This window comes from Leucopleurus acutus (genome assembly GCF_964270905.1).
Source record: "Leucopleurus acutus genome assembly, chromosome: 1".
Classification (NCBI taxonomy): Eukaryota; Metazoa; Chordata; class Mammalia; order Artiodactyla; family Delphinidae; genus Leucopleurus; species Leucopleurus acutus.
In genome coordinates, this window is record NC_139142.1 from 136,988,262 (window position 1) to 137,010,966 (window position 22,705).

Sequence of the window (22,705 nt, forward strand, 5' to 3'; positions counted from 1 at the left end):
TCTCCACCCCATCATCAGGTTGTGACTCTCCTTCCCCCTGCCCACCACACAGGATGCGGGAAAGCATTGTCATCCATGGGAGTGGACCCTTCAAGGGTCTTTCTGAAGAGGTCGCCTGAAGGTCATTTCTGGGCAGACTTCCAGGACAGGGTACCCAAAACATGCCCATGGCTCTTACTAAGGAAAGGAAAAGGAACGTCTCTGCTCTTTCTCTGAAATTTGCTACCAAAAACATTGATGTCAGCCCCTCATTTACAGACTGAGTGATGAGTCCCTCTCAGAGTAAGGGTCATTAAAAATGAAAGCCCAGGGCTTCCCTGGTGGCACAATGGTTGAGAGTCTGCCTGCCGACGCAGGGGACATGGGTTCACGCCCCGGTCCAGGAAGATCCCACATGCCGTGGAGCGGCTGGGCCCGTGAGCCATGGCTGCTGAGCCTGCGCGTCCGGAGCCTGTGCTCCGCAACGGGAGAGGCCACAACAGTGAGAGGCCCATGTACCGAAAAAAAAAAAAAAAAAAAAAGAAAGCCCAGCTTCTGCCTCCATTTTTGTCCTTCTGCTGGAAAACTCAGGACTAAATTTTGTGCTCTAATTTCCCCTGGTTTGGAAGAATAATTATTCCACTTCCAATCCCTTTCTTTAATTAGCTTTCTTTTTTTAAACTCAGATTTTAAAGGTTTTGTATTATCTGTGTCCTTTGTTGAAGCTCTGGTAAATTATTTTTGGAAGTGGGGGAGAATGAATCATGGGAGAGTAGGTAATGGATAATGGCTGGAGGGCTGGAAGGATGATGGATGGATGGATGGATGGATGGATGGATGATGGATAGATGAATGGATGATGGATGGATGTGGGAGGGGATGGATGCAAGGATGGATGATTAGATGGGAGGATGAGGGGGTGGACGGACATGTAGACAGATGGGTGGATGAATGAATGGAGAGATGAATAGAGGGAAGGACATTTGGTTGGGGGATGGGCTGATGAGTGAATGGATGAGTGAGTGAGTTAACAAAAGTTGCTATTTATAAACTAGGGTCTTAACCTACCCACAGAGGCCCCAGGGGTTGTATCACACCATCCCTCTTGGACCTTCATCCCACCTTATGAAGTAGGTGAAATCAAGTTAGTAGGCATATGACAAGGAGCCTCAGAGGGAGCAGGTTCAGACCAAAGCCCCTGGCAAGTACGCGTGGACAGGGGCAGGGGTCCTGTTGCCCTCGGTGGGGGATGATGGGGGCTGTGGGCCAACCATACATCGAGGCACCTCAGGACCTTCCCTGGCAGAGCCACTATGCTCTTGTCAAGTCTCTGAGCATCCCAGTCGTCTCACTGCCCTGATGTCTGATGCTTCACACCCAAGATGTCTCCTGTGTCAACAGAAATGAACTGATGGGTGAGAATGGAGAATGACACAAGCCCTCCCATCTTAAAATGAGCAGTGCATTTTACTGGGCTTTCTGGGTAATTTTTCTCGGAAATCTTCTCGCAGCTACTCTAGGAACTATCAGTCCCAGCCTCACCCACGTTCGTGGTGGTTCACCCAAACGTGATGGCAAGGGGCAGGCGGTGCCAATCCGTCACGCCACCCGTACTCTCCCACTGTGTGCAAAGCTTGCATATGCTCGCCTGGGCGGGGTGCAGAGATCTCCCAGCACAGCCCGCTGCTGCCTTTCTGTCCCAACATCATGTTCACATTACTCATTTGCTTATCGTCTCTCCCCCAGCCAGAATGTAAGCTCCAGGAGGGCAGGAGCTCTGCTGACTGCTGAATCCCCAGGGCTTGGCATCAGGCTCCGTTCATTGTAAGTGCTCAAAAACTAGTTTAAATCAATGGATGTCTCTACCACCTCAGCCCAAGTACCCCCTCCTCCTTCTTCCTTGCTAAGACTAGCCTCTTCTTTAAAAACAAAACAGAAACCTCCTCTGGGAAGCTTTCCCATCTGATCCTATGCAGTCCGGGTGGCCCATCCCTCTGTATCCTTCCCTCCGCTGTAGTAAATCTGAGTTCACTCATTTACGGCTTCCCCTCAAAGTCTTCTCAGGGTGTGTGGTGTGTCCTGTTTCTTTCATCAATTCTGGAGCAGAGATTCAGCCTCTGCATTGCAAATTGGGCTCCCCAAAGGAAAGGACAGACGCCCCTACCACTGGATTGTTGAATATCTTTATTTATTCTTATTCCTTTGCAGGCTATCTGCTTTGCACTCCCCCCAGCCCCAAAGGGAAGGTACACGAAAGGGCTCAATCCTTTTTCCTGCCTGAACCGTACCCCCCTGAAGTTTAGGGCGCAGCAGGCAGAATGGCACAGGCAGGAAGCCAGAGGAGGCGCTGCTCCCCGAGCGCACGCGGACAGGCAGCCCGGTGGGTGGCCATGCTCAGCCACCACACGCCCCTCGCGGCCCCAAGCAGAGGGCCTGTGGGTCAGGAAGGGCTCGGAGGGAGGGTGGGTGGGTGGGTGGCTCTTACCAGGAAGCTGTTGTCCTTGGGGTTGGTGGCCAGGCTCAGGCCGAGACGCATGTTGTCTTTCCTCTCGGACACGTTGGATAGGGTGACCCTTCCTGGGGTGGGAGGGAGAAACTCAGCCTGCAGCCCCTTCTGCCTGTCCTCTGCCCGGACTCTGCTGCTGCCACTGGCCACCAGAGGGGCCCGAGGTCGAGTCGGTACCAGGCAGGGTCCTCCCCCATTCTCCCTGCCCCTCTGGATGCCTCACTCGCCTGCAGGTCAGGGCAGCCTTTCCCAGTTTACTAAGGCCTTGCCCAGATATGGTCTAATTACCTCCTCTCAACTCTCTGTGAGATGAGGACTGCGAGTCTCAGAGAGGTCACGCAAACTGCCCAAAGTCACACAGGAGGCAGATGGCAGAGCCTTCCATCTCCTCGTCCAGAGCTTTCCCTCCCCCAGCCATCCCCCTGTGCCCTACCCCACACAAACCAGGGCTCCCCCGAGGCTGGTTCCTCTATACCGTGCCTCCTCCACGTTTTTCTTTAAGGCAACCTGCCATCAAACGTAGCAGTCCCCTGCCCAACTCTCAGGGTCCGGTTCTCCGCTCAGCTGATAAACTGACACACAATAGCTGATTCTTTCTCACAGGGAGCAAATCGCCAGCTTGACAAGAGCCTTCTAGAGGCACAAGGTCTTGCCCAAGAATGCCATTGTGTGGCCGGTCCCCAGAGGAGTGTTCAGGGGCAGCCAGCTGGGTGGAGGGAGGGGGTTGTGGAGATTAAATTTACTAAGCAGATTATATTGGGGAAGGTTTTACTAGATCATTCTGTCAGGCCCCTGAAAGGAAAGAAATGAGCTTGGATTCCCCAGAAGAGTGTGTGTGTGTGTGTGTGTGTGTGTGTGTGTGTGGGTGGTGTATGCGTGCGCACACATGTGCAGACACTTGCCGGGGAGAGTTGAGAGGGAAGTGAGTTGGGTATTTTGTTAAGCTGGAGCGAGCAGTCCTGATCCGCTGTGCGCAGGATCTAGATGTGTTCTCTGCTTCAGGGGAGGGGAGAGATCTCTAAGGGCTCAGGAGCATTTAGCTTTGCTGGCGATTGGAAGTGTGAAGAGTTGGCCGACCCTCTGGGGCCCAGGCCAGCAAGACCTGGGGCCGGGCATGGGCAGAGGCCAGAAATCCAGACCCCCGACTGTACTGTGGGCTAGGGTGGGGCGGCTGTGTTTGTTGTTTGCTGTCCCTTGGTTTCCTTCAGTTTGTAGTAAGGTTCCTTTTGACATCCAGCCTCTCTTGGCTGTTCTCCGAGTGCCTGGGATTGTTTTCTGTTTTGTCTGTCCAAACCAACTGGAGAGAAAATAATAGTAATAACCCTGGTTCTTTTACGGTGCCTTATCATTTACAAAGTGCTGCGCCCACCTGCCCTCTCAGGACCCCCTCTCGGTCCTGGGAGACCCAGGGGTCACCATTTTCATTTTACAGAGGAGAGAGTCAAGGCGCACAGAGGGTTAGTGACTTCTATAAGGTCGATCACTGATAAATGATAGCGTGGGGACTTGAACCCAGCAGAGCCAACGTTACATCCCGACTTTCCCCATCTGACAGCAGGGCTGTGGCTGCAGAGGGATGTGGTGAGAAGTCTGGAGAGGAATCTCCAAGCCCCACCTGGGCAACTTCCTCCCCTCAGCGGCTTGGAGAATTCTGCCCCCCATTTATTTAAAGGGTGCGTCCCCCACCTCACCCCACCCCCTCTCTTCCGGCCTTGTCTCAATGACTGAGGTCCTCAATGAAACTGTGGGCCAGGAAGCAGATGGCACGGTGGGCAAGACCCTTGCACTGGAGTAAGAAAGATTCAGGTTCAAGTCCAGCTGCTCGCGGATTTGGAGCAGTCACTAACCTCCCCTCTGTGACCAGGAGAGACTTACACCTTTCTCAGTGGGTCTGTGTGAGGGCTGGGGCATAAGCCCCTCCTCACACAGGGCTTGCCTTCCAGAATCACATCCCCTCCCCCTGAGCCCCTGCCGCTCAATGAAAACCCTGACTTCAAACAGGTACTGGGAAAAAAAGCACCAGAGGTAGGTAGACCCTTCAATACTGAGGTGTGAATAACTGACACCCACTTCCCTGGAGAGAAAGGAAAGAACATTCCTGGCTGAGTGGGGCTCAGAGCCTGGAGAGGCCATAGGAAAAACTAGGACTCAGGTTTCCTTGCCTTGCGTTTTCCACTGTGGGGATAAACTGACAGATGGTCCTCCTGCCTCCTCGTTGGGAGGGAAAGAAACTCTCCTCAAATGAGGTGCTTCCTGACCAGTACTCTTCCTCGGCCTCCATGCACTTTGCTGCCCACCGCCTCCCAGCTTAAGCCCCAGTTTCAGAGTCTGATGGCCTCATGTCTCCCATTGTCAGCAGGGGCTCCTCCTCCTTTGGAGGGAAATTAGGTCCACATTGGAAACCAGAGCGATAGAGGAACCTAAATGATGGGTTCATGGTCTTGGTCCCCACCTGGACCAGGGGCTTTTCTCAGTGGCCCAGGCCCCAAGCTCAGTGCGCATGTCTACCACCACCCCCTTGCTCCCTCTGCCCCAGCCTTCTTTCCGTCCTCCAATGGAGCAAGTTCATTCCTACCTCAGGACCTTTGCACTTGCTTCTCCTCTGCCTGGAATGCTGTGGTCCCACTTGATTCCATCTCACCATCGGACCTTTGCTCAAAAGTTACCTGCTCAGGGAAACCTTCCCTGATCACCTTGCTAAGATAGTACCCGCCCCCTACCTCCTCCCCACCCAGGCTCTCTTATCATAACACCTGGTTTATCGCACAGCATCTCTCCCCACCTGAGATGATCCTGCTTTCTACTGTAGTGTGTCTCCTCGCTTACTGTGCCCTCCCAGCAGAGCCCTTGGCTCCTTGTTCCCTGCTGTATCCCCAGTAACTAGCATTGTGCTTGGCACATACTAGGTGCTCATGAAAGGCTGGGGGACATATTAGACCCGGGATGGATCCTAGGGTCACACATAAGTGAACCTAGGCTCAGAGAGAGGATGTGAGCTCCCCCTGGACACACAGTGAGGAAACTGTACAGCTGGAAGGAGAATCCAGCTTGGCGTGTTTGGGAGCCCGTGCTCTCAGGGCAGTGACGGCTGGGATCCATAAGCCGCCAGCCGGACTCCCGCCCGCCCTGGACCGTTTCCTCACTGAAGCCTGGGCCCCCGGCTGTGCTGGGGTTTGAACTTCCTATCCACGGCTCTGACACAGATGTGGCCAGCGGGAGCATCCAGCACTATGTGCTGGGACAGCTGGCTGCCCTGGGGATCTGGTTTCACATGCCTTCTCTTTGATGTGGCCTTTTCATCCATCTGCTTATCTCTTAAAGCTCTGCCATCTCCCCCCCACCCCCCACCGCCCCAGGACCTCTTTCCCCAAAGCCTCCCCAGGGGACCCCACTCCATTGCTCTAGGATGGAGGCTCCCCTCCTGGAAGAGTGGGAGGCTGAGGGTCCTGCCCTGGGGAAGGCCAGTCCTGAAATCGCAGCTTCTCAGCCCAAATGGGACATTTGCTCCCTTTTGAAAGCAAAGTGATGGCCTGGCCACTGTCTGACCTTTAGGACAAAGCAGAAGTGCTTTAGAGGAGTGGTGCGTGTGCTTTAGTGGACGCAGGCTGTGCGCACACGTGCGCACGGGTACACGTAGATTTACAAGGACTTGGAAGGCCTTGAGGCTGCTCAAAGCGTCTGCCCTGTGCCCCAGAGTGCTTCAGCGAGGAACAGAGTCATCATTTCAGAAAGGCAGTGCTGCGCAGTGGTTAAAGGGTGGCTGCAGATGGCCTGGGTTGGAATCCTGGCCTTGCTGCTTATTAGCTGGGTGACCCCGGGCAGGTCCCCTCACCTCCACAGGCTGTCGTTAATGATTAAATCTCATACGGCTGTTGTGGGGATTAAATGAGTCAAAAAATACCTAAAAGTGCTTAAACCAGTGCCTGGCACGTAGTGAACAGTATATAAGACATATGAATGTTGGCTATTGTTATTATTTCCAAGTCAGAAAAAAAAGATAGGAAATGCTCCTGGCTCCCCTGTGCTGAGGGGCCGTGGATGAGGCAGAAAGAGCCATGGCCTGGGACACTGGAGACCTGGGTGTGAATCCTGGCCAGCCCCTGACAAGCTGTGTGACTGTGGGAAAGTCACTTCCTCTCTCTGGCCTCAGCTTCCTCATCTGTAAAATGGGGACAGCAACACCATCTAGGTAACCTCACAGTGTGACTGTGGGCAGGGACGTGAGTCAGCACCTGCCCCACCCTGGACGATGGCTGGCCTCCTTGTGGAGAGACCAGCGGCCCCAGTTACCCAGGTTGAGCTTGGTGCAGTTCCCTTGGGTCACTGGACACTTGTACACGTCTCCTGTCTTCTGGTGGCCGTTGGTTTCCAGTGGAGCGCCGATGACCAACCTGGGAAGGAAAAGAAGACAAGTCAAGACGCTGGGGGAGGTTCTCCTTCCTGGCAAAGGATGGAACCTGCGGGGCAGTGCTGAGGGGAGAGTAGGGTAGGGAGGGCGGGAGGGAATCCTGGAGGGGCAGCCCACACATACCCTCACACTCAGACCTTCGTCTCCCTGGAAGAGGGATGCTGTGGCCTATCCAGGCCCTTGCCAGGATCTGGAGACACAGAGATGAAGACCACATGGGTCTGGCAACAAATGGGATGGAGGCCATCCCTGTGAGAAGAGGGCAGGGCAGACATCATGGAGGAGGTGTTCTTGAGCTGGGTCTTAACAGATGAATATGAGTTTGCTAGATGGTGGGACTGTGGTAATAGGGGTCATTCAGGCAGAGGAAGGATGATTTTGGAGTGTTGGCCATCTGCCACTGCCTGTGGGTGGCCTCATTCCTCACCTTACATGAGTCTTTCAGCTGGTGACCCGGGGGCTGGGGCATGTCGCACAGTGTTCACGGCTGTCCCCTGAGGCACTAAGTCTTTGCTCAGGGTGGGCAAGGCAGCCAGCCGGGCTAAAGAATGGCAAGGGGCAACCACCCAGCTGGGCCTTCTGCCTTGAGCCTATGCCTTTGTGACCTTATTTGGAAAAAGGGTTTTTGCAATTGTAGTTAAGGATCTCAAGATGAGGTCATCCTGGATTACCTAGGTGGGCCCTAAATTCAATGATGTGTCCTTAAGGAGACACACAAAGGAGAGACCCAGAGAGAAGAGGAAGCCATGTGAAGATGGAAGCAGAGCTAGGAGTGAAGTTGCCACAAGCCAAAGAATGTCTGGGACCACTGGAAGCTGGAAGAAGCAAGGAAGATTTCTCCTAGATCCTTTAGAGGAAGCACAGCCCTGCTGACGACCTGATTTTGGAGGTCTGGCCTCCAGACCTGTGAGAGAATAAACTTCTGTTTTGGGAAGCCATCTATCAACACTTTGTGCTAATTTGTTATGCACCCACTGGAAATTAACGCATGTTGCTTACATACACATATTTCTAGAGAAAGAGTGGCCGCTCCCTCCTGACCTGGCCAAGCCCCAGCAGTGCCACCTCCCTTGGGGCCAGGGAGAATCCCACCACAACCTGGACAGCCCCCAGGCCCTCTCCTTAGAGTGCCCCAAAGCCCCCTCTATGTCTTATCCCTGGCCCACCAGCGGGCAGCATCAATGGAGGTGACCCAGAGTGGCCCAGCCAGGCGGCTGGAATCCCAGTGCTGACGTGAAGCAAAATCCTGAAATTGGGCACCGTGTCCCTTCAGTGTCACCTGCCTCTGGCATACCTGGACCCCTCTAGGCTTTGGGTGTCAGTTCTGCTCTCAGCCACCATCCGCCTGCTTGGCTCAGGCCCTGGTGCTAACAGCGAGTCAGGAACCACTCTCCCAGGCACAGCTGCACTGTCATGGCAGGAGATGCCATGGCTCACACAGCCCTGGAGGTCTCCCAGACCCCGAGGGGCACAGGGACATGTGACACATCGGGAGCGTGCAGATCTTTCCATAGCCCTGCTCTCACGACAACTTGCCACCCCCTGGAAACATGACCCAAAGAAGAAGCAATTGCTTGTTTTCTGGTTTAAGATGGTTGAGAGGGACGGACCCGGAGGTTCAGGCAACACAGGACTTAAGTAGCTTCTTGTGGTCAAATATCTCCCTGCCCCGCTCCCACCCACCTCTCTGTGCCGTCAGGAAAGAACTAAGGTCCCGCGTGGGAGTTAATAGAGCTCTGTTTGAAATTAGAGTCTATGTAATAAGAGCTGAGGTTTCTCCCCTGGGGACCAGATAATGACAGATTCTAAATATATCCACTTATTAAGCATGTCTATTTCTGACTGGCAGGAATTAACTGGACTCATAAAATCTATTTGTCTAGACAATGTGAGTTTTGGCTACTTAATTCTGCGAGTGATTGTGTGGTCAAGGCTGCTCCATTTTTTCCAGCCCAAAAAAAAAAAAAAGAGAGAGAGAAGGAGATGGGAGAGAGGTCAGTAAGGAAAGTTTGGGCTTCAAGGTTGCTTTTCTGGCTGCTCCCATTTTCAAGGTCAACCTGGTGTGTGACCAAGTGTCCCAGAACGATGTTCCTTCTAGGACACCATTGCCTGATGGTGAGTGCTTTCTGGAAAGCATGCCTTCGAGGAACACCTCGCAGGGTGCCTCCGGAACAATCAGGCACAGCAAGTTCTAGATTAGAAAAAACAAAACTTGGCCATCTTCTAGAAAAGCGATCCCCGTGTGTCTTCTAGAAAACACTCCTGCTGCCTGACAAGGCAGACTCCTCACAACTCTCCCCATTTTACAGAGTGGAACTCTTGAGGCCCCACAGACAACTTGGTAGAGTCCCAATTACAGGGCAAGATCTTTGGGCTGAGATTCCAGAGCTGGGTGTTTCTTCATCCTCATTCTGTCACCAGCTTGCCGTGTGGTCTGGAGAAGGTCATTGACCTTGCTTTTCTTGGTCATGAAATAGGGTTAACAATTCCACTATGGCCTACCTCCTAGGGTCACCTAGGAGGTCACCTAGGGTCGTCTGGGGAGCCACAGATACCACAAGGCACTGACAAACAGAAAGGGGTATATCTAGGTAAGCTCCTAGATATAGGAGAGTCCACAAAGACTGGAGCCTTCCTAGAAGTCATCTGTCCTTGAAGTGGCCGACATGTGACAATCTGGCAGTAAATACACCAAGTCGTCGTGACCCCAAATTTGCCTCAAGACCAGGCTGTGTCCTTTTCAAAGAACAAGGGCCACCCCCTACGTCCTACCCCCATCCTCCCAAACCTGATTCCTCTGGGGATCCTTGGCACTTTATGAGGTAGCAGGACAGGGCTTACTGTTCCCATAGTACAGATGCTGAAACTGAGGCCTGGAGAGGTGAGCTGACCCGGGCCCCACAGTTTGTGGCAGAGCTGGCACTAGTTCTCCTGGGGCAGCTTTCTTTGTGTTGTCCCAAATATTTTTTTGCCATGAAGGGAGGGCCTGGGTTAGCCCTCTTTGCTGTTCTTGATTCTTGGCATTACGTCTGCCCATGGGGCTTGAGGTTTTGAGGATATGATTCAGTCTTGCTGTTGGGGGATAGTGGTGAAGCACAGGGAAAATGTTTGTGTCACCACTGAGACCAGCCAAATTGCTCCTGGGGTCTGGCACCCCTGTCACTCCCGCGGCCTCAGCCTTATATAGCCATCTGCAGCCTCAGGGCCTGCTGTGCTTCTCAGGGGCTGGACACCCTATACCCTCTGGCACGGGAACCAGATGGCAAACCCCAAAGGTCGTGGTGAGCATTGGGCCCTCTCCGTGGGCTGCGTGCCGTGACTCACTGGCTGTGGGCTCCTGGCCTTCCTCCTATAGAGGCGGGGAGCAGGGCTGCTGCGGATGGGAGAATTGGTGGCAGGCTTCAGCCATAGCCCTGGAGGACCCTTCTCTAGTGGTTGCTTTCTAAGCAGGGCCTTGCCAAGGGAGGAGGCTCACTGTGGGGATGGCCACCTGAGGATGGCAGGATGTGGCCCCTCTGCATGCTGGGCTCCTGGGATCCCAGCATGACATAGCGTAAGAGAAGGGGCCCCTGCATCCCTACCTCACACCCTCTCCAACAAGGCCCAGTGGGGACCTTAGCCCTGGTTCCATCCTTCAAGGCAATTTAATCTCCAAACCTTTTAAACTGCACACTCCTATAAGGAAAAAAGGTAATGTGTACTCCCAATATATGTACATTTGTATATAAGTTATACCAGTGTACAGCTGGCAATCTGTGCACTGAATATCAGTAATCCTATTTTTTTCAGATAAAAGATAAACCTAAATAGAACTTGAGTCGCTTTATTTCTGTGCTCCAGTATACTGTCCTGTGCACCCGCTATGGTGTGCAGATCCCACCCTGTAAGACCCAGCACACCAAGTCCCACCTGCTCCAGGAAACCCTCACTGATTAGCCCAGGCTTTCCCACATAAACCAGTCTGTGATCCCCGCTGACTGCTGTGGCCAGTGCTTTAGTGTCATAATTCCTTGAGGGCCAAGATGCCCTCATCTGCCCTGATTAGCCCAGGCTTTCCCACATAAACCAGTCTGTGATCCCCGCTGACTGCTGTGGCCAGTGCTTTAGTGTCATAATTCCTTGAGGGCCAAGATGCCCTCATCTGCCCTGCCTCACTAACGTAGGGTGGTCTTGAAGCCCAGGGTAAAAGGTCCGCAGGGACTGTTCTGACCTTCTGTCTGACAGTCTACAGCAGCAGCAGCTTCCAGAGCTTTTAGCTTTGCCTCAGGCCTAGGAGGAGCCTCCAGATTCAGCGCCTGGCAAAAAGGTTGCTGAGACATTGAATAGTTTCTGTGCGCAGAGGTTCAATGCAGTGACCCAGCTCCTGTTTAAAGTCACTGTTGCTTGATTTTCCATTTCCCTCTTCCCAACAGTCCTCACTTCTGTTTGGGCATCTAGGAAATCTGGCTTCATGCCCAGTTGTAGGGACTGAGCATACACTGCAGGCCAGGCCAGTGTTATCCTTGGACTGAAGGGACTGAGTAGGCCAATGACGTAAGTCACCCCAATCTCAGGACCTCCTCTTGGGCTTTAGGGACCAAAGTGGTCCCTTTTCTCTGGATGCCATAGTGTACAGATGTAGGGCGTGGAACTGCTAGCAGCCACCTTGTAATGATGAGGGGTATGAGAGAAGGAGGACTGCGAGAAGCATCAGGAGAAAAGGCTGAAGTCCCACCGATACTGTGAACCCCTGGATCAAACTATACCTGAAGTGTGACTGCTGCTGGACTTTTCAGATATATAAGCAATAACTCCTTTTTACTGTATAAATCTGAGTTAAGTTTTCAGGTATTTATAACTGAAAACATCCTAACTAGAATGAGCAAGGCAAAAAAAAAAAAAAAAGAAGCACATAGTTAAAATTACCCCTAGAAATTCCATATATTACCATGCTATAAGAGGAACACAGTATCCACGACCAATGAGAGAGGAGCAGATTCATAACCCCCTGCTCACGTTCCATCTGGGGTATATACTTACTGTGTGAGTGGTGGGCAGACTTGCCGACACCACGTATATTATTTTTCTCTGGTTGTTTAACTGAATGCATAAAACTGTCCCCTGGTCCAGCCTTGTGGGAACAGAAATCCTTTTGTTCTGTGTGCATCCCACTTAAAACAGCCCCTTGGACAGGGCGCCCTGCACTCCAGATGTTTCTAGTTACCTGGTAACTGGCCTTGCAGACCATCAGAGCTGGGAGGAAACGTGGAGGCTACTCTGTCTAGGCTTGTCACATATCAACGAGGCATAGGAAGTATTGTGCGTGAGGACTCAGACGAGATGGTGGCAGAGCAGGACTCGTGCAGGGTGTCCTGACTCCCAGGGCAGTGCCCTCACCCAAGCCGTGGAGGCTGGAAAGCCTGGAGGCAGAGGCTGGCTCTGCTCGGCCTTTTATTGGCTGTGTCTGGGAAGGCAGGTGTGAACAGTTTAGCTCCCCAGCAGATGGGGCGGGCAGAAGCCATGGGAACAAAAAGGGCATCAGCTGTTGGGGAAGGAAAGAGGATATTTGCAACTGATGGGCCTGCCCCTGGAGAAGGCTCTGAGCCCAGGGACCAGCAAGGACTGCCTAGGAAAGGCAAGATGTGGGTTGCCTCCCCTCCCTGGTCAGCCTCGTTGCTCCTCTCCTCAAGACCTGGACCTTGCATCCCAGGAAATCCAATTACTACCAACAATTCTTTTCATTTTAGTGAATCCCTTTTGATGTGATTGACCTGCATTTGATTTCGATCACCAGGACAGCTTTGGAGCTGGAAGGGCAGATGGTATCTGAGGCTCAGAAGGTGGATGTAGCAAGCCTGTGGGGAGACACTGGTCAGTTTCTGAGCTGGGACTGCAAGTCCAGTGCTTTGTCCCCCATTGTAAAGGACTGGGAAGTTGAGAAAGCCCAGCTCCGGGGGCTGGGCAGCACCCAGCACGGAGAGAGGGCCACCCTCCCTGGAGCCTGCCGGGCCTGCTCCCCAGGAGCCTCTTCCCTTTCTCACCTGTTCCCCTCTCCCAGCACCCCTCCTCCACTCAAACCCACTCCAGGCCCTTTGTTCCATTTCTCTCCTGGCTTCATTTCCTTCCCTGAAATCAGATCGGGGCATCAGGGAGGGGCTCCCACTTGAGGAGCAGAGAGCTCAAGGGAACAAAGAGAGACTATTCCTCTAGCGAGGCTGTTTCTCTCCTCTCTCCACGGAAAATGTAACCTCTTTCAGCCAGCTGAGTATGGTGCCTAATGTGTTCAAGATGGGGCTGGAGAAGTGCTGAGTGCAGCAAACCCTGGTCCTGGCTGGGGGCGGGGTGCGGAGGGAGAGCCCCTGACCCGGGACCTGTCGAGGGGGGTTGGCACCTCCAGGTCTCCCTGGGCTGGTTGGAGGGGCTTGTGGTTCACTGTGGCTCAGATGCCTGGCAGGGCTGGACTCCTGAGGAGGACGAGTCCAGGAAAATGAGAACCCCTCTGTTTGCCAGCACATTCCTTACTCTCCCTGCCTCCATAAATCCCTCACCAGAGATGAGACTCCACTGGGTGTATTTAAACAACTATGTGTACCGTGACGGTTCACTGCATGTGTCAACCGGACTGGGCCAAGGGCTGCCCAGATATTCGGTCAAATACTCTGCTAGGTGTGTCTGTGAGGGTGCTTTTGGATGAGATTACCATTCAAATCTGTAGACTGAGTAAAGTAGACTGTCCTCCCCAATGATGGTGAGCTTTGTCCAATCAGTTGAAGGCCTGAATAGAACAAAAAGCCTGACCCTCCCCTGAATAAGAGAGAATCCTTTCTAACTGACTGCCTCCGAGCTGAGGCACTGGCTTTTTCTTACCTTGGCTCAAACTCAAGTGCTGGCTCTTCCTAGGTCTCCAGCCTGTTTGCTTTCAGACTGGAACTACACTATCAGCTCCCTTGGGTCTTCAATTTGCTGACTCAAACTGCAGATCTGGGGACTTGCCAGCCTCCATAATCCTATGAGCCAACTCCTTACAACCTCTTTCTTTTTCTATCTATTATCTATCTATCTATCTGTCTGTCTATCATCTATCAGTTCTGTTTCTCTGAGGAACCCTAACACAGTTACATAGTGCTTGTATGTTCTAAGGCCTTTACAGATATTATTTCTTGTCGCTGAAACCCACACCCTCATTCATTCACTGAATCTTAAGCATCTACTGAGCTCCTACGAATGCACCAAGCACAGGGGGCACAGTGGTGACCATGATGTGGTCTCTGCCTTCGGGAGACCTCCAGCCTAACAGAGGAGACAGGCAGGTCGACAGGCCGTTACAACACAGCAGTGGTTCTCAGAGTGTTTCCCAGCCCAGCAGCACCCACCTCCCCTGGGAGCTTATTAGAAATGTAGCGTCTTCGGCCCTACCTGAGACCCACAAGGAAGGGAATCAGAAACTGGAGGTGGGGCCCAGCATCTGCGTGTTAACAAGCCCTCCAGGGGATGCAGATACTCACTCATGTTTGAGAAGCACCGTGGAGGGGAAGCAGAGGCATGGCGACCACAACCCTCGCTGGGCTCAAAGCCCCAAATCCATTTCAGTATAATCCATCCCCTTCATCATGTCTTCTGAGGCTCTCTATTATTTCACTGCTGCTCACCTGTCTGTCCCCGCTTTTACAAAGGCTGCTATGAATGCTGGGCACAGGCAGGTCATCATTTAGGGCTCAGCTCCAATGTCACCTCCCCAAAGAGGCCTTTCCGGACCACCTGTCACTCCCCACCTCCCCACCCTGCCTTATCTTCCTCATAGCACTTTGCATTCTCGGATGCTGGCTTCTTCATATGCCTTTTAATCATCTTCGCTCTCAGAATTTGATATGCAAGGGAGCTAGGACCTTGTTGGTCGGGTTTGCAGCTCTAAACAGTGCCTGGCACAGAGCAGGTCCTCCAAATACAGTTGTTGAACAAATTAGCTAATCACCTGGCATAGTGGGACCGCTGCAATCTGATAGCCTGCAAATTGGGACCGCTGACACCAGGCCCCCTTTTGTCTTCCAGTAGTTGTTAACTCAGCTGGGAGAGAAGAAGAACCAGCTCTAGCAGAAGAACCAACAGACTGCCCATCCTGCCCTGAGACAAGGCTGTTAACTGCCCTGGGCCTCAGTGTTCTCATCTACCAAATGGGACTGAACCGTTGCCTGGGCTACTTGCCGCCCAGGGTTTTGAGGGTCATCAGAATCACCTGGGGAGTTACAAATGCAGATTTCTGGGCACAACCTCCAGAAGATTCTAATTCAGCCAGTTGGGGGATGGGACCTGGGAATCTATTTGTAGGCAGGATTGGGAGCCCTTGTATGAAAGATCTGCTGAAAAAGCGGATAGGACGCCCTTTGGACATGTGGAGAAACGTATGTGTCTGGGGAATTTTTACTACATCTGGGGGTCATGACCACAGCAACCTCCTTGACTGCCTAGGAATGATCCAGGATTGGATTTTCAAAAAATTTTGTTTTGTTTCTTTTGGTCACAAGAAAACACATAAGAAATACGTTAACTGGTACAAAAAAGTAGTAACATTTAAAAAGTATTCTTTAAGACTTTTTTTAGATTATAAAAATAATACATGCTTGTATAATGTTCATAGCACAGAACTGTGCAAAGTATAATATGCAAGGCTTTTTACTTCCCTTCTTAACCCAGCCCTCTATAGATCACTACCATTAGCAGCAGGGATGCAGAAAACCTTCTAAGTGTTTATGTAGGAAATTTTAAAAAATGAAACCATTCTACACACATGGTTCTTTCTGCAGTGTGCTTTTTTCCCTTAATTGTTTTATACTTTCCATGTCAGTATATATCAATTCCACACTTAGACCTGGCCACTGGGGCCCCTGCCCTGGGTCCTGCACTGACCCTTCTCTGGCTATTCCTCTTTCTATGGGGTGAGGAGTCCTAGGGGTCAAGGGGACAGGCACCTAGAGCCCACATCCCCCCACTCTGGGTCACTGGGATGCCAGCGTCTCCTGCTCAGGACAGGCTTCTTCCCTGGATCTGTCTTTTTGATGGCGAATCATACCACTGACGGGACTAGCCAAGGAGCGGCTGCTTGCTGGGGGTGTGGACAGAGCTTGGATATATAGGGTGGGGTGTCCAAACGTGTGAGGCCCCTTGATCACCAAGAGGGAACTATAGGTGGGAAGAAAAGATGGTGGGCTGTGGGCTGGAGCCCCCGTTTGTTTTCTTGACTCAGGCCCCTTGGATGTGAGAGGCGGCCCTGGTATAGATGGACAGTATAGCTCTGCCTCATCCTCTATACCGTTTGCACAGTGTTATTTTTTTCTTTTTAATCATTCTCCTATTGATGGATATTTAAATAGTTTCATCCCTTTTCCTACTGATAACTGTTTAGGTGCTTAAAAAATTTTTTTCCCATTGCACAAGGCCTTTATCAATACGAATGAATAAAAAACCCCTGTGCACCAGTGGCGATGCATAGCAGTTCCAGGAGTGGGTACAAAGTGCGTGCCTGTCACCGTGCAGGCTGGCCCCGGAGCCGCCCTGTCATCTTGGGCACAGAGCCCGCTGACAAGCATCATCTCAGCTGTTGATTTCACAAGCTTGGCTCTCTGCCTTGTTCCTGGAAAATTCTGGGTCCACCTCAGCTTACATCCAGACAGCATTTTTCCCCTGATGTGCAGAAGTACTTAGAACAGAAGAGCAAAGAGGGAGGGAAGGTGACTGCAAAGCACATTTTCAACCCATTTGATGGGAAAATGAGATCCTGACCCACGGACCGTCAAAAGGAGAGTGGCCAGTTTGTGCCCTCTAGCTCAATGCTCTCCCCTCCTCACAGCCTGATGCCAAGTCTCACAGGGCCGCTGTCCTTTTTTCACCACACCTGGCATTCTCATTCCTGCCTCTGTGCGTGCGGTCCCCTCATCCCGAACCGCTGAACTGGCTCCATTCCAGTCCAGTTCCACTGAACTGGCTTCAGTGCCTCTTCCTCCAGGAAGCACCCCTTGATCTCTCAGCTGAAAGCTCTCCCTCAGTTCCCATGATGCTTTGTACTTCTCTTGTCTGTTTTTTTCTCTCCTTTCGATAATCTGTCTCTAGAGAGCAGAGAGAGACCGTGATCCATCTTTAAATTTCCCCCTCAGTGCTGGTCAAAGTACCTTGAACACAGTCAAGGCTCAATAACTGTTTGTTGAGTGAAAATGAGGAGGCTGCTCATTTTTCAAAGACAAGCTGAATCTTCACTCTGCTTGGGGTGTAGCTGGGAGCAGAGCTGGGCTGAGCTCTTCTGGGTGCCATCTGCAGATGGACCACCAACCTTGGGGTGCCCTTGGCCCAGCTCTCCCCAGGAAAGTGGCTGTGGTCTGATGTCCCTCCAGAGAGGCTGTGTCCACAGTGTAAAAATCCCTTGTTTTCAAAATGTCTGATAAACTCTTGCTTGTTTTTCCAAGTCACGCTGAGTCTCCCCTCCCCCCGTCCCCCCCAGTTTTATCACAACTCTTTCCTCTGGAAATGAAACATAAACATAGCAATAGTGTGGGCAGACGTTTCTCAGTGGAATGTATAGCTTTAATTTCTCGGTATGTGCCTCTTCTGCATCCTGGGCGGGCCTGTTTCCTTTGGCTCATAATTAGGATAGTAATAGTTTGTATGTGACCAGTGTACAGGCCGAACAGCTTGTTTCATCCTACCCACAGCCAGGGGAGGGAGCCAGACAAGGAGAGGTAGTCCCATCAGACTGCAGAAGAAAGCAAGGCCCAGAGAATTTCCAGATTCTCTGGGTAGAGGCTGAGGCACGACTGGGACACCCGTTATTCTGATTGTGTCCACGGCTCTTTCCACCAGCCACGTGGACTCAGATGCGGTCAAACAAGAGGAGAGGGCCTGGAGGCGAAAGGACAAACACTCTTTTTCGGTCCTGGACCTCTTGATCTGTCTGTGGTGATCTCTGATCTATTCCCGGATGGGCTAAGTGACCTGGGGTGATCTACCTGCCCTCTCCGGGCATCAGTTTCCTCATCTGTAAGAAGAGATGCTTGGACAATTTCAATCCAAAGAAGTAGTCATTGAGCCCTTGCTGTGTGCCAGGCACTATGGACTGAAGGTGAATGAAGCACAGTTTACACCCTTAGTGGTGTGGTGGGGCTGAGGGTGTGGAGAACATTGCTGCGAGACGGGGCGGGGGCGGGGCACAGAGGAGGAGCCCTCGCTCAGACATCTGGGAAGGCTTCCTGGAGCAGGCAACTCCTGGATGAAGGCTCCCGGGTGGATAGATGTCATTCAGGTGAAGAAGGGGCTGAGCCCTGCAGAGAGGACTGACAGCTGGGTCCTGATGGTGCCAGCGCTTAGGTGCGTTATCTAACGTGTCTTCCGTGGTGAAGGCTAGGCCTGGGAGGGACAGACAAGTCCCCGTCTTCACAGAGCTTGCGGTGGAGTCATTGTCAACCCAGGCTCGCATCACTCATTCCTTGTCTTCCTCGCCATCCACACCTCCCTGACATACCAAATCTGCTCCATTCTCCCCTCATTCGCCCAGAGGACTCTACATAAGTGGCCTGAAGTCTAGACAGATGGTTAGATGCCTACCTGGTTGAGAAGCATCACATTGTCCCCCCTCATCAGGTCATCCCTGCCTGCTTTCTGGTCTCTATATTCCTGCCATTGGTCACTCCTTTGGATTCAGGCAGTGAGGGTCACTCCCCACATAAGCCTGGAAAGGAGCTAACCTCTGAATGCACGGGAACTCACAGATGTTTTGTTTTTTTTTTTAAAGAAGATGTTGGGGATAGGAGTTTATTAATTAATTAATTAATTTTTGCTGTGTTGGGTCTTCGTTTCTGTGCGAGGGCTTTCTCTAGTTGCGGCAAGCGGGGGCCACTCTTCATCGTGGTGCGCGGGCCTCTCACTGTCGCAGCCTCTCTGTTGCAGAGCACAGGCTCCAGATGCGCAGTCTCAGTAGTTGTGGCTCATGGGCCTAGTTGCTCCGCGGCATGTGGGATCTCCCCAGACCAGGGCTCGAACCCGTGTCCCCTGCATTGGCAGGCAGATTCTCAACCACTGCGCCACCAGGGAAGCCCTCACAGACTCTTAAAAAAGGATTTACTGGTTCCAGAACCTGGCTGGGCATTAGACTTGCCTGGGGGTTTTTAAAAGTATAGATTCCTACCTCTAGAGAGTCTGATTTTGTTGTCTTGGATTGGGCTGAGGAATCTGTATTCTTTTTTTAACTTTCACAGGCAATTCTATTCTGCCAGCTTTGGGAGTCCCTAGATTATATTATCAGGTGATCATCGGGCTTTGAAATAATGGAACTGGGGACAGGGTGCCCCAATAAGAAGAGTTGACAAAAGTGGGTCATGTGTTCATCTACTTTCAAAGCACTTTATATAAAGAAGTAAATAAATGAAAGCATGCAAGAACGAATGTCTGGGGGGCTGTGGTTAGTAGTATGTGTCAGGGATCATGCTAGGCACTTCCCCTGACATTAACTTACTTAATCCTCACAAGAGTCCTGTGAGAAAGAGACAGCAGTCTTGTGTTGAAGCTGAGGAAACTGTAGCCCAGAGAAGCTAGGTAACTCACCCAGGTCACACAGCTGGCTAAGGGGCAGCTCCCTGGCCTCTCTCTCCCTCCTGGTCCTCTCCCCATCTCTGGGGAGTGGGTGGGGTGCAGGAGAGCAGAGTACACAGAAACCAGCCCTGTGTTCCATCAGGGAGCCCTGAGCTGCCTCGGGGAATCATTGACTCTGCCAAATCCTTCAAAGTACTTTCTTCAGTCGGGTTAAAGCTCAGATTGCTTTCCCTCCTCCCCCTTCCGAACCGTGAGTAATGTCTACTCTGACAGCATTACTCTCATTCTGAGAAGCCATGAAGAAGCAAAGACTGAGGACTCACTTGAACCACTGGAGAGCGAAGCCTGTCATGACATTTTTGGAAATGTCCTCCTCCTTGGGTTACAAACTCCTTGGCTTACGTGTGGCTGACAGGGTCTTGGTGCTCTGGCCAGGTGTCAGGCCTGTACTTCTGAGGTGGGAGAGCTGACATTGGTCCACCAGAGACCTCCCAGCTCTACATAATATCAAACGGCAAAAGCTCTCCCAGAGATCTCCATCTCAACGCTAAGACCTGGCTCCACTCAATGACCAGCAAGCTACAGTGCTGGACACCTAGCAAGACAGGAACACAACCCCACCCATTAGCAGAGAGGCTGCCTAAAATCATAATAAGGTCACAGACACCCCAAAATATACTACCGGACGTGGTCCAGCCCACCAGAAAGACAAGATCCAGCCTCATCCATCATAACACAGGCACCAGTGACCTCCACCAGGAAGCCTACACAACCCACTGAACCAACTTTAGCCACTGGGGGAAGACACCAAAAACAAAGGAACTGCGAACCTGCTACCTGCAAAAAGGAGACCCCAAACACAGTAAGTTAAGCAAAATGAGAAGACAGAGAAACACAGCAGATGAAGGAGCAAGGTAAAAACCCATCAGACCAAACAAATGAAGAGTAAACAGGCAGTCTACCTGAAAAAGGATTCAGGGTAATGAGAGTAAAGATGATCCAAAATCTTGGAAATAGAATGGAGAAAATACAGGAAACGTTTAACAAGAAGAACTAAAGAGCAAACAAACAATGATGAACAACACAATAACTAAAATTAAAAATTCTCTAGAAGGAATCAATAGCAGAATAACTGAGGCAGAAGAACAGATAAGTGATCTGGAAGATAAAATAGTGGAAATAACTACCTCAGAGCAGAATAAAGAAAAAAGAATGAAAAGAATTGAGCATACTCAGAGAGACCTCTGGGACAACATTAAACACACCAACATTAGAATTATAGGGGTTCCAGACAAAGAAGAGAAAAAGAAAGGGACTGAGAAAATATTTGAAGAGATTAGTTTAAAACTTCTCTAATATGGGAAAGGAAATTGTCAATCAAGTCCAGGAAGCACAGAGGGTCCCAAACAGAATAAATCCAAGGAGAAACATGCCAAGACACATATTAATCAAACTATCAAAAATTAAATACCAAGAAAAAATATTAAAGCAGCAAGGGAAAAACAACAAATAGCATACAAAGGAATCCCCATAAGGTTAACAGCTGATCTTTCAGCAGAAACTCTGCAAGCCAGAAGGGAGAGTTGAGGACGTATATGGCAGGACATATTTAAAGTGATGAAAGGGAAAAACCTATAACCGAGATTACTCTACCCAACAAGGATCTCATACAGATTTGTGGAGAAATTAAAACCTTTATAGACAAGGAAAAGCTAAGAGAATTCAGCACCACCAAACCAGCTTTACAACAAATGCTAAAGGAATTTCTCTAGGCAGGATACACAAGAGAAGGAAAAGGCCTACAATAGCAAACTCAAAACAGTTAAGAAAATGATAATAGGAACATACATATCGATACCTACCTTAAATGTAAATGGATTAAATGTTCCAACCAAAAGACATAGACTGGCTGAAAGGATACAAAAACAAGACCCATATATATGCTGTCTGCAAGAGACCCACTTCAGACCTAAGGACACATACAGACTGAAAGTGAGGGGATGGAAAAAGATATTCCATGCAAATGGAAATCAAAAGAAAGCTGGAGTAGCAATTCTCATATCAGACAAAATAGACTTTAAAGTAAAGACTATTACAAGAGACAAAGAAGGACACTACACAATGATCAAGGGATCAATCCAAGAAGAAGATATAACAATTGTAAATATTTATGCACCCAACATAGGAATGCCTCAATACATAAGGCAAATGCTAACAGCCATAAAAGGGGAAATTGACAGATTTCATAGTAGGGGACTTTAATACCCCACTTTCACCAATGGACAGATCATACAAAATGAAAATAAATAAGGAAACACAAGCTTTATATGATACATTAAACAAAATGGACTTAATTGATATTTATAAGACATTCCATCCAAAAAACAACAAAATACACTTTCTTCTCAAGTGTTCATGGAACATTCTCCAGGGTAGATCATATCTTGGGTCACAAGTCAAGGCTTGGTAAATTTAAAAACATTGAAATCATATCAAGTATCTTTTCTGACCACAATGCTATGAGACTAAATATCAATTACAGGAAAAAAAATCTGTAAAAAATACAAATACGTGGAGGCTAAACAATACACTACTAAATAACCAAGAGATCACTGAAGAAATCAAGGAGGAAATCAAAAAATACCTAGAAACAGATGACAATGAAAACACAATGACCCAAAACCTATGGGATACAGCAAAAGCAGTTCTAAGAGGGAAGTTTATAGCAATACAATCCTACCTCAGGAAACAAGAAACATCTCAAATAAACAACCTAACCTTACACCTAGAGCAATTAGAGAAAGAAGAACAACCCCCCCCCACAAAGTTAGCAGAAGGAAAGAAATCATAAAGACTAGATCAGAAAAAAATGAAAAATAAATAAAGGAAACAATAGCATATTTCAATAAAACTAAAAGCTGGTTCTTTGAGAAGATAAACAAAATTGATAAACCATTAGCCAGACTCATCAAGATAAAAAAAGAGAAGACTCAAATCAACAGAATTAGAAATGAAAAAGGGGAGGTAACAACTGACCCTGCAGAAATACAAAGGATCATGAGAGATTACTACAAGCAACTCCATGCCAATAAAATGGACAACCTGGAAGAAATGGACAAATTCTTAGAAAAGCATAACCTTCTGAGACTGAACCAGGAAGAAACAGAAAATATAAACAGACCAATCACAAGCACTGAAATTGAGACTGTGATTAAAAATCTTCCAACAAACAAAAGCCCAGGACCAGATGGCTTCCCAGG

At 50.2% G+C, this 22,705-nt stretch overlaps 1 protein-coding gene across 1 annotated transcript in view; it reads right to left on the minus strand.

The window, feature by feature from the left end:
- ITGA11 (integrin subunit alpha 11) overlaps positions 1–22,705 on the minus strand; it is a gene marked incomplete at its 3' end in the record, with an annotated part of 123,230 nt that overhangs the window by 54,902 nt on the left and 45,623 nt on the right. Inside the window, exons 3-4 of the mRNA XM_082846243.1 lie at positions 6,776–6,876; positions 2,465–2,556 (exon numbers count right to left, since the gene is read on the minus strand). Of these exons, the coding sequence (XP_082702369.1) occupies positions 2,465–2,556; positions 6,776–6,876 (193 nt within the window). The remainder of the gene's footprint in view (positions 1–2,464; positions 2,557–6,775; positions 6,877–22,705) is intronic.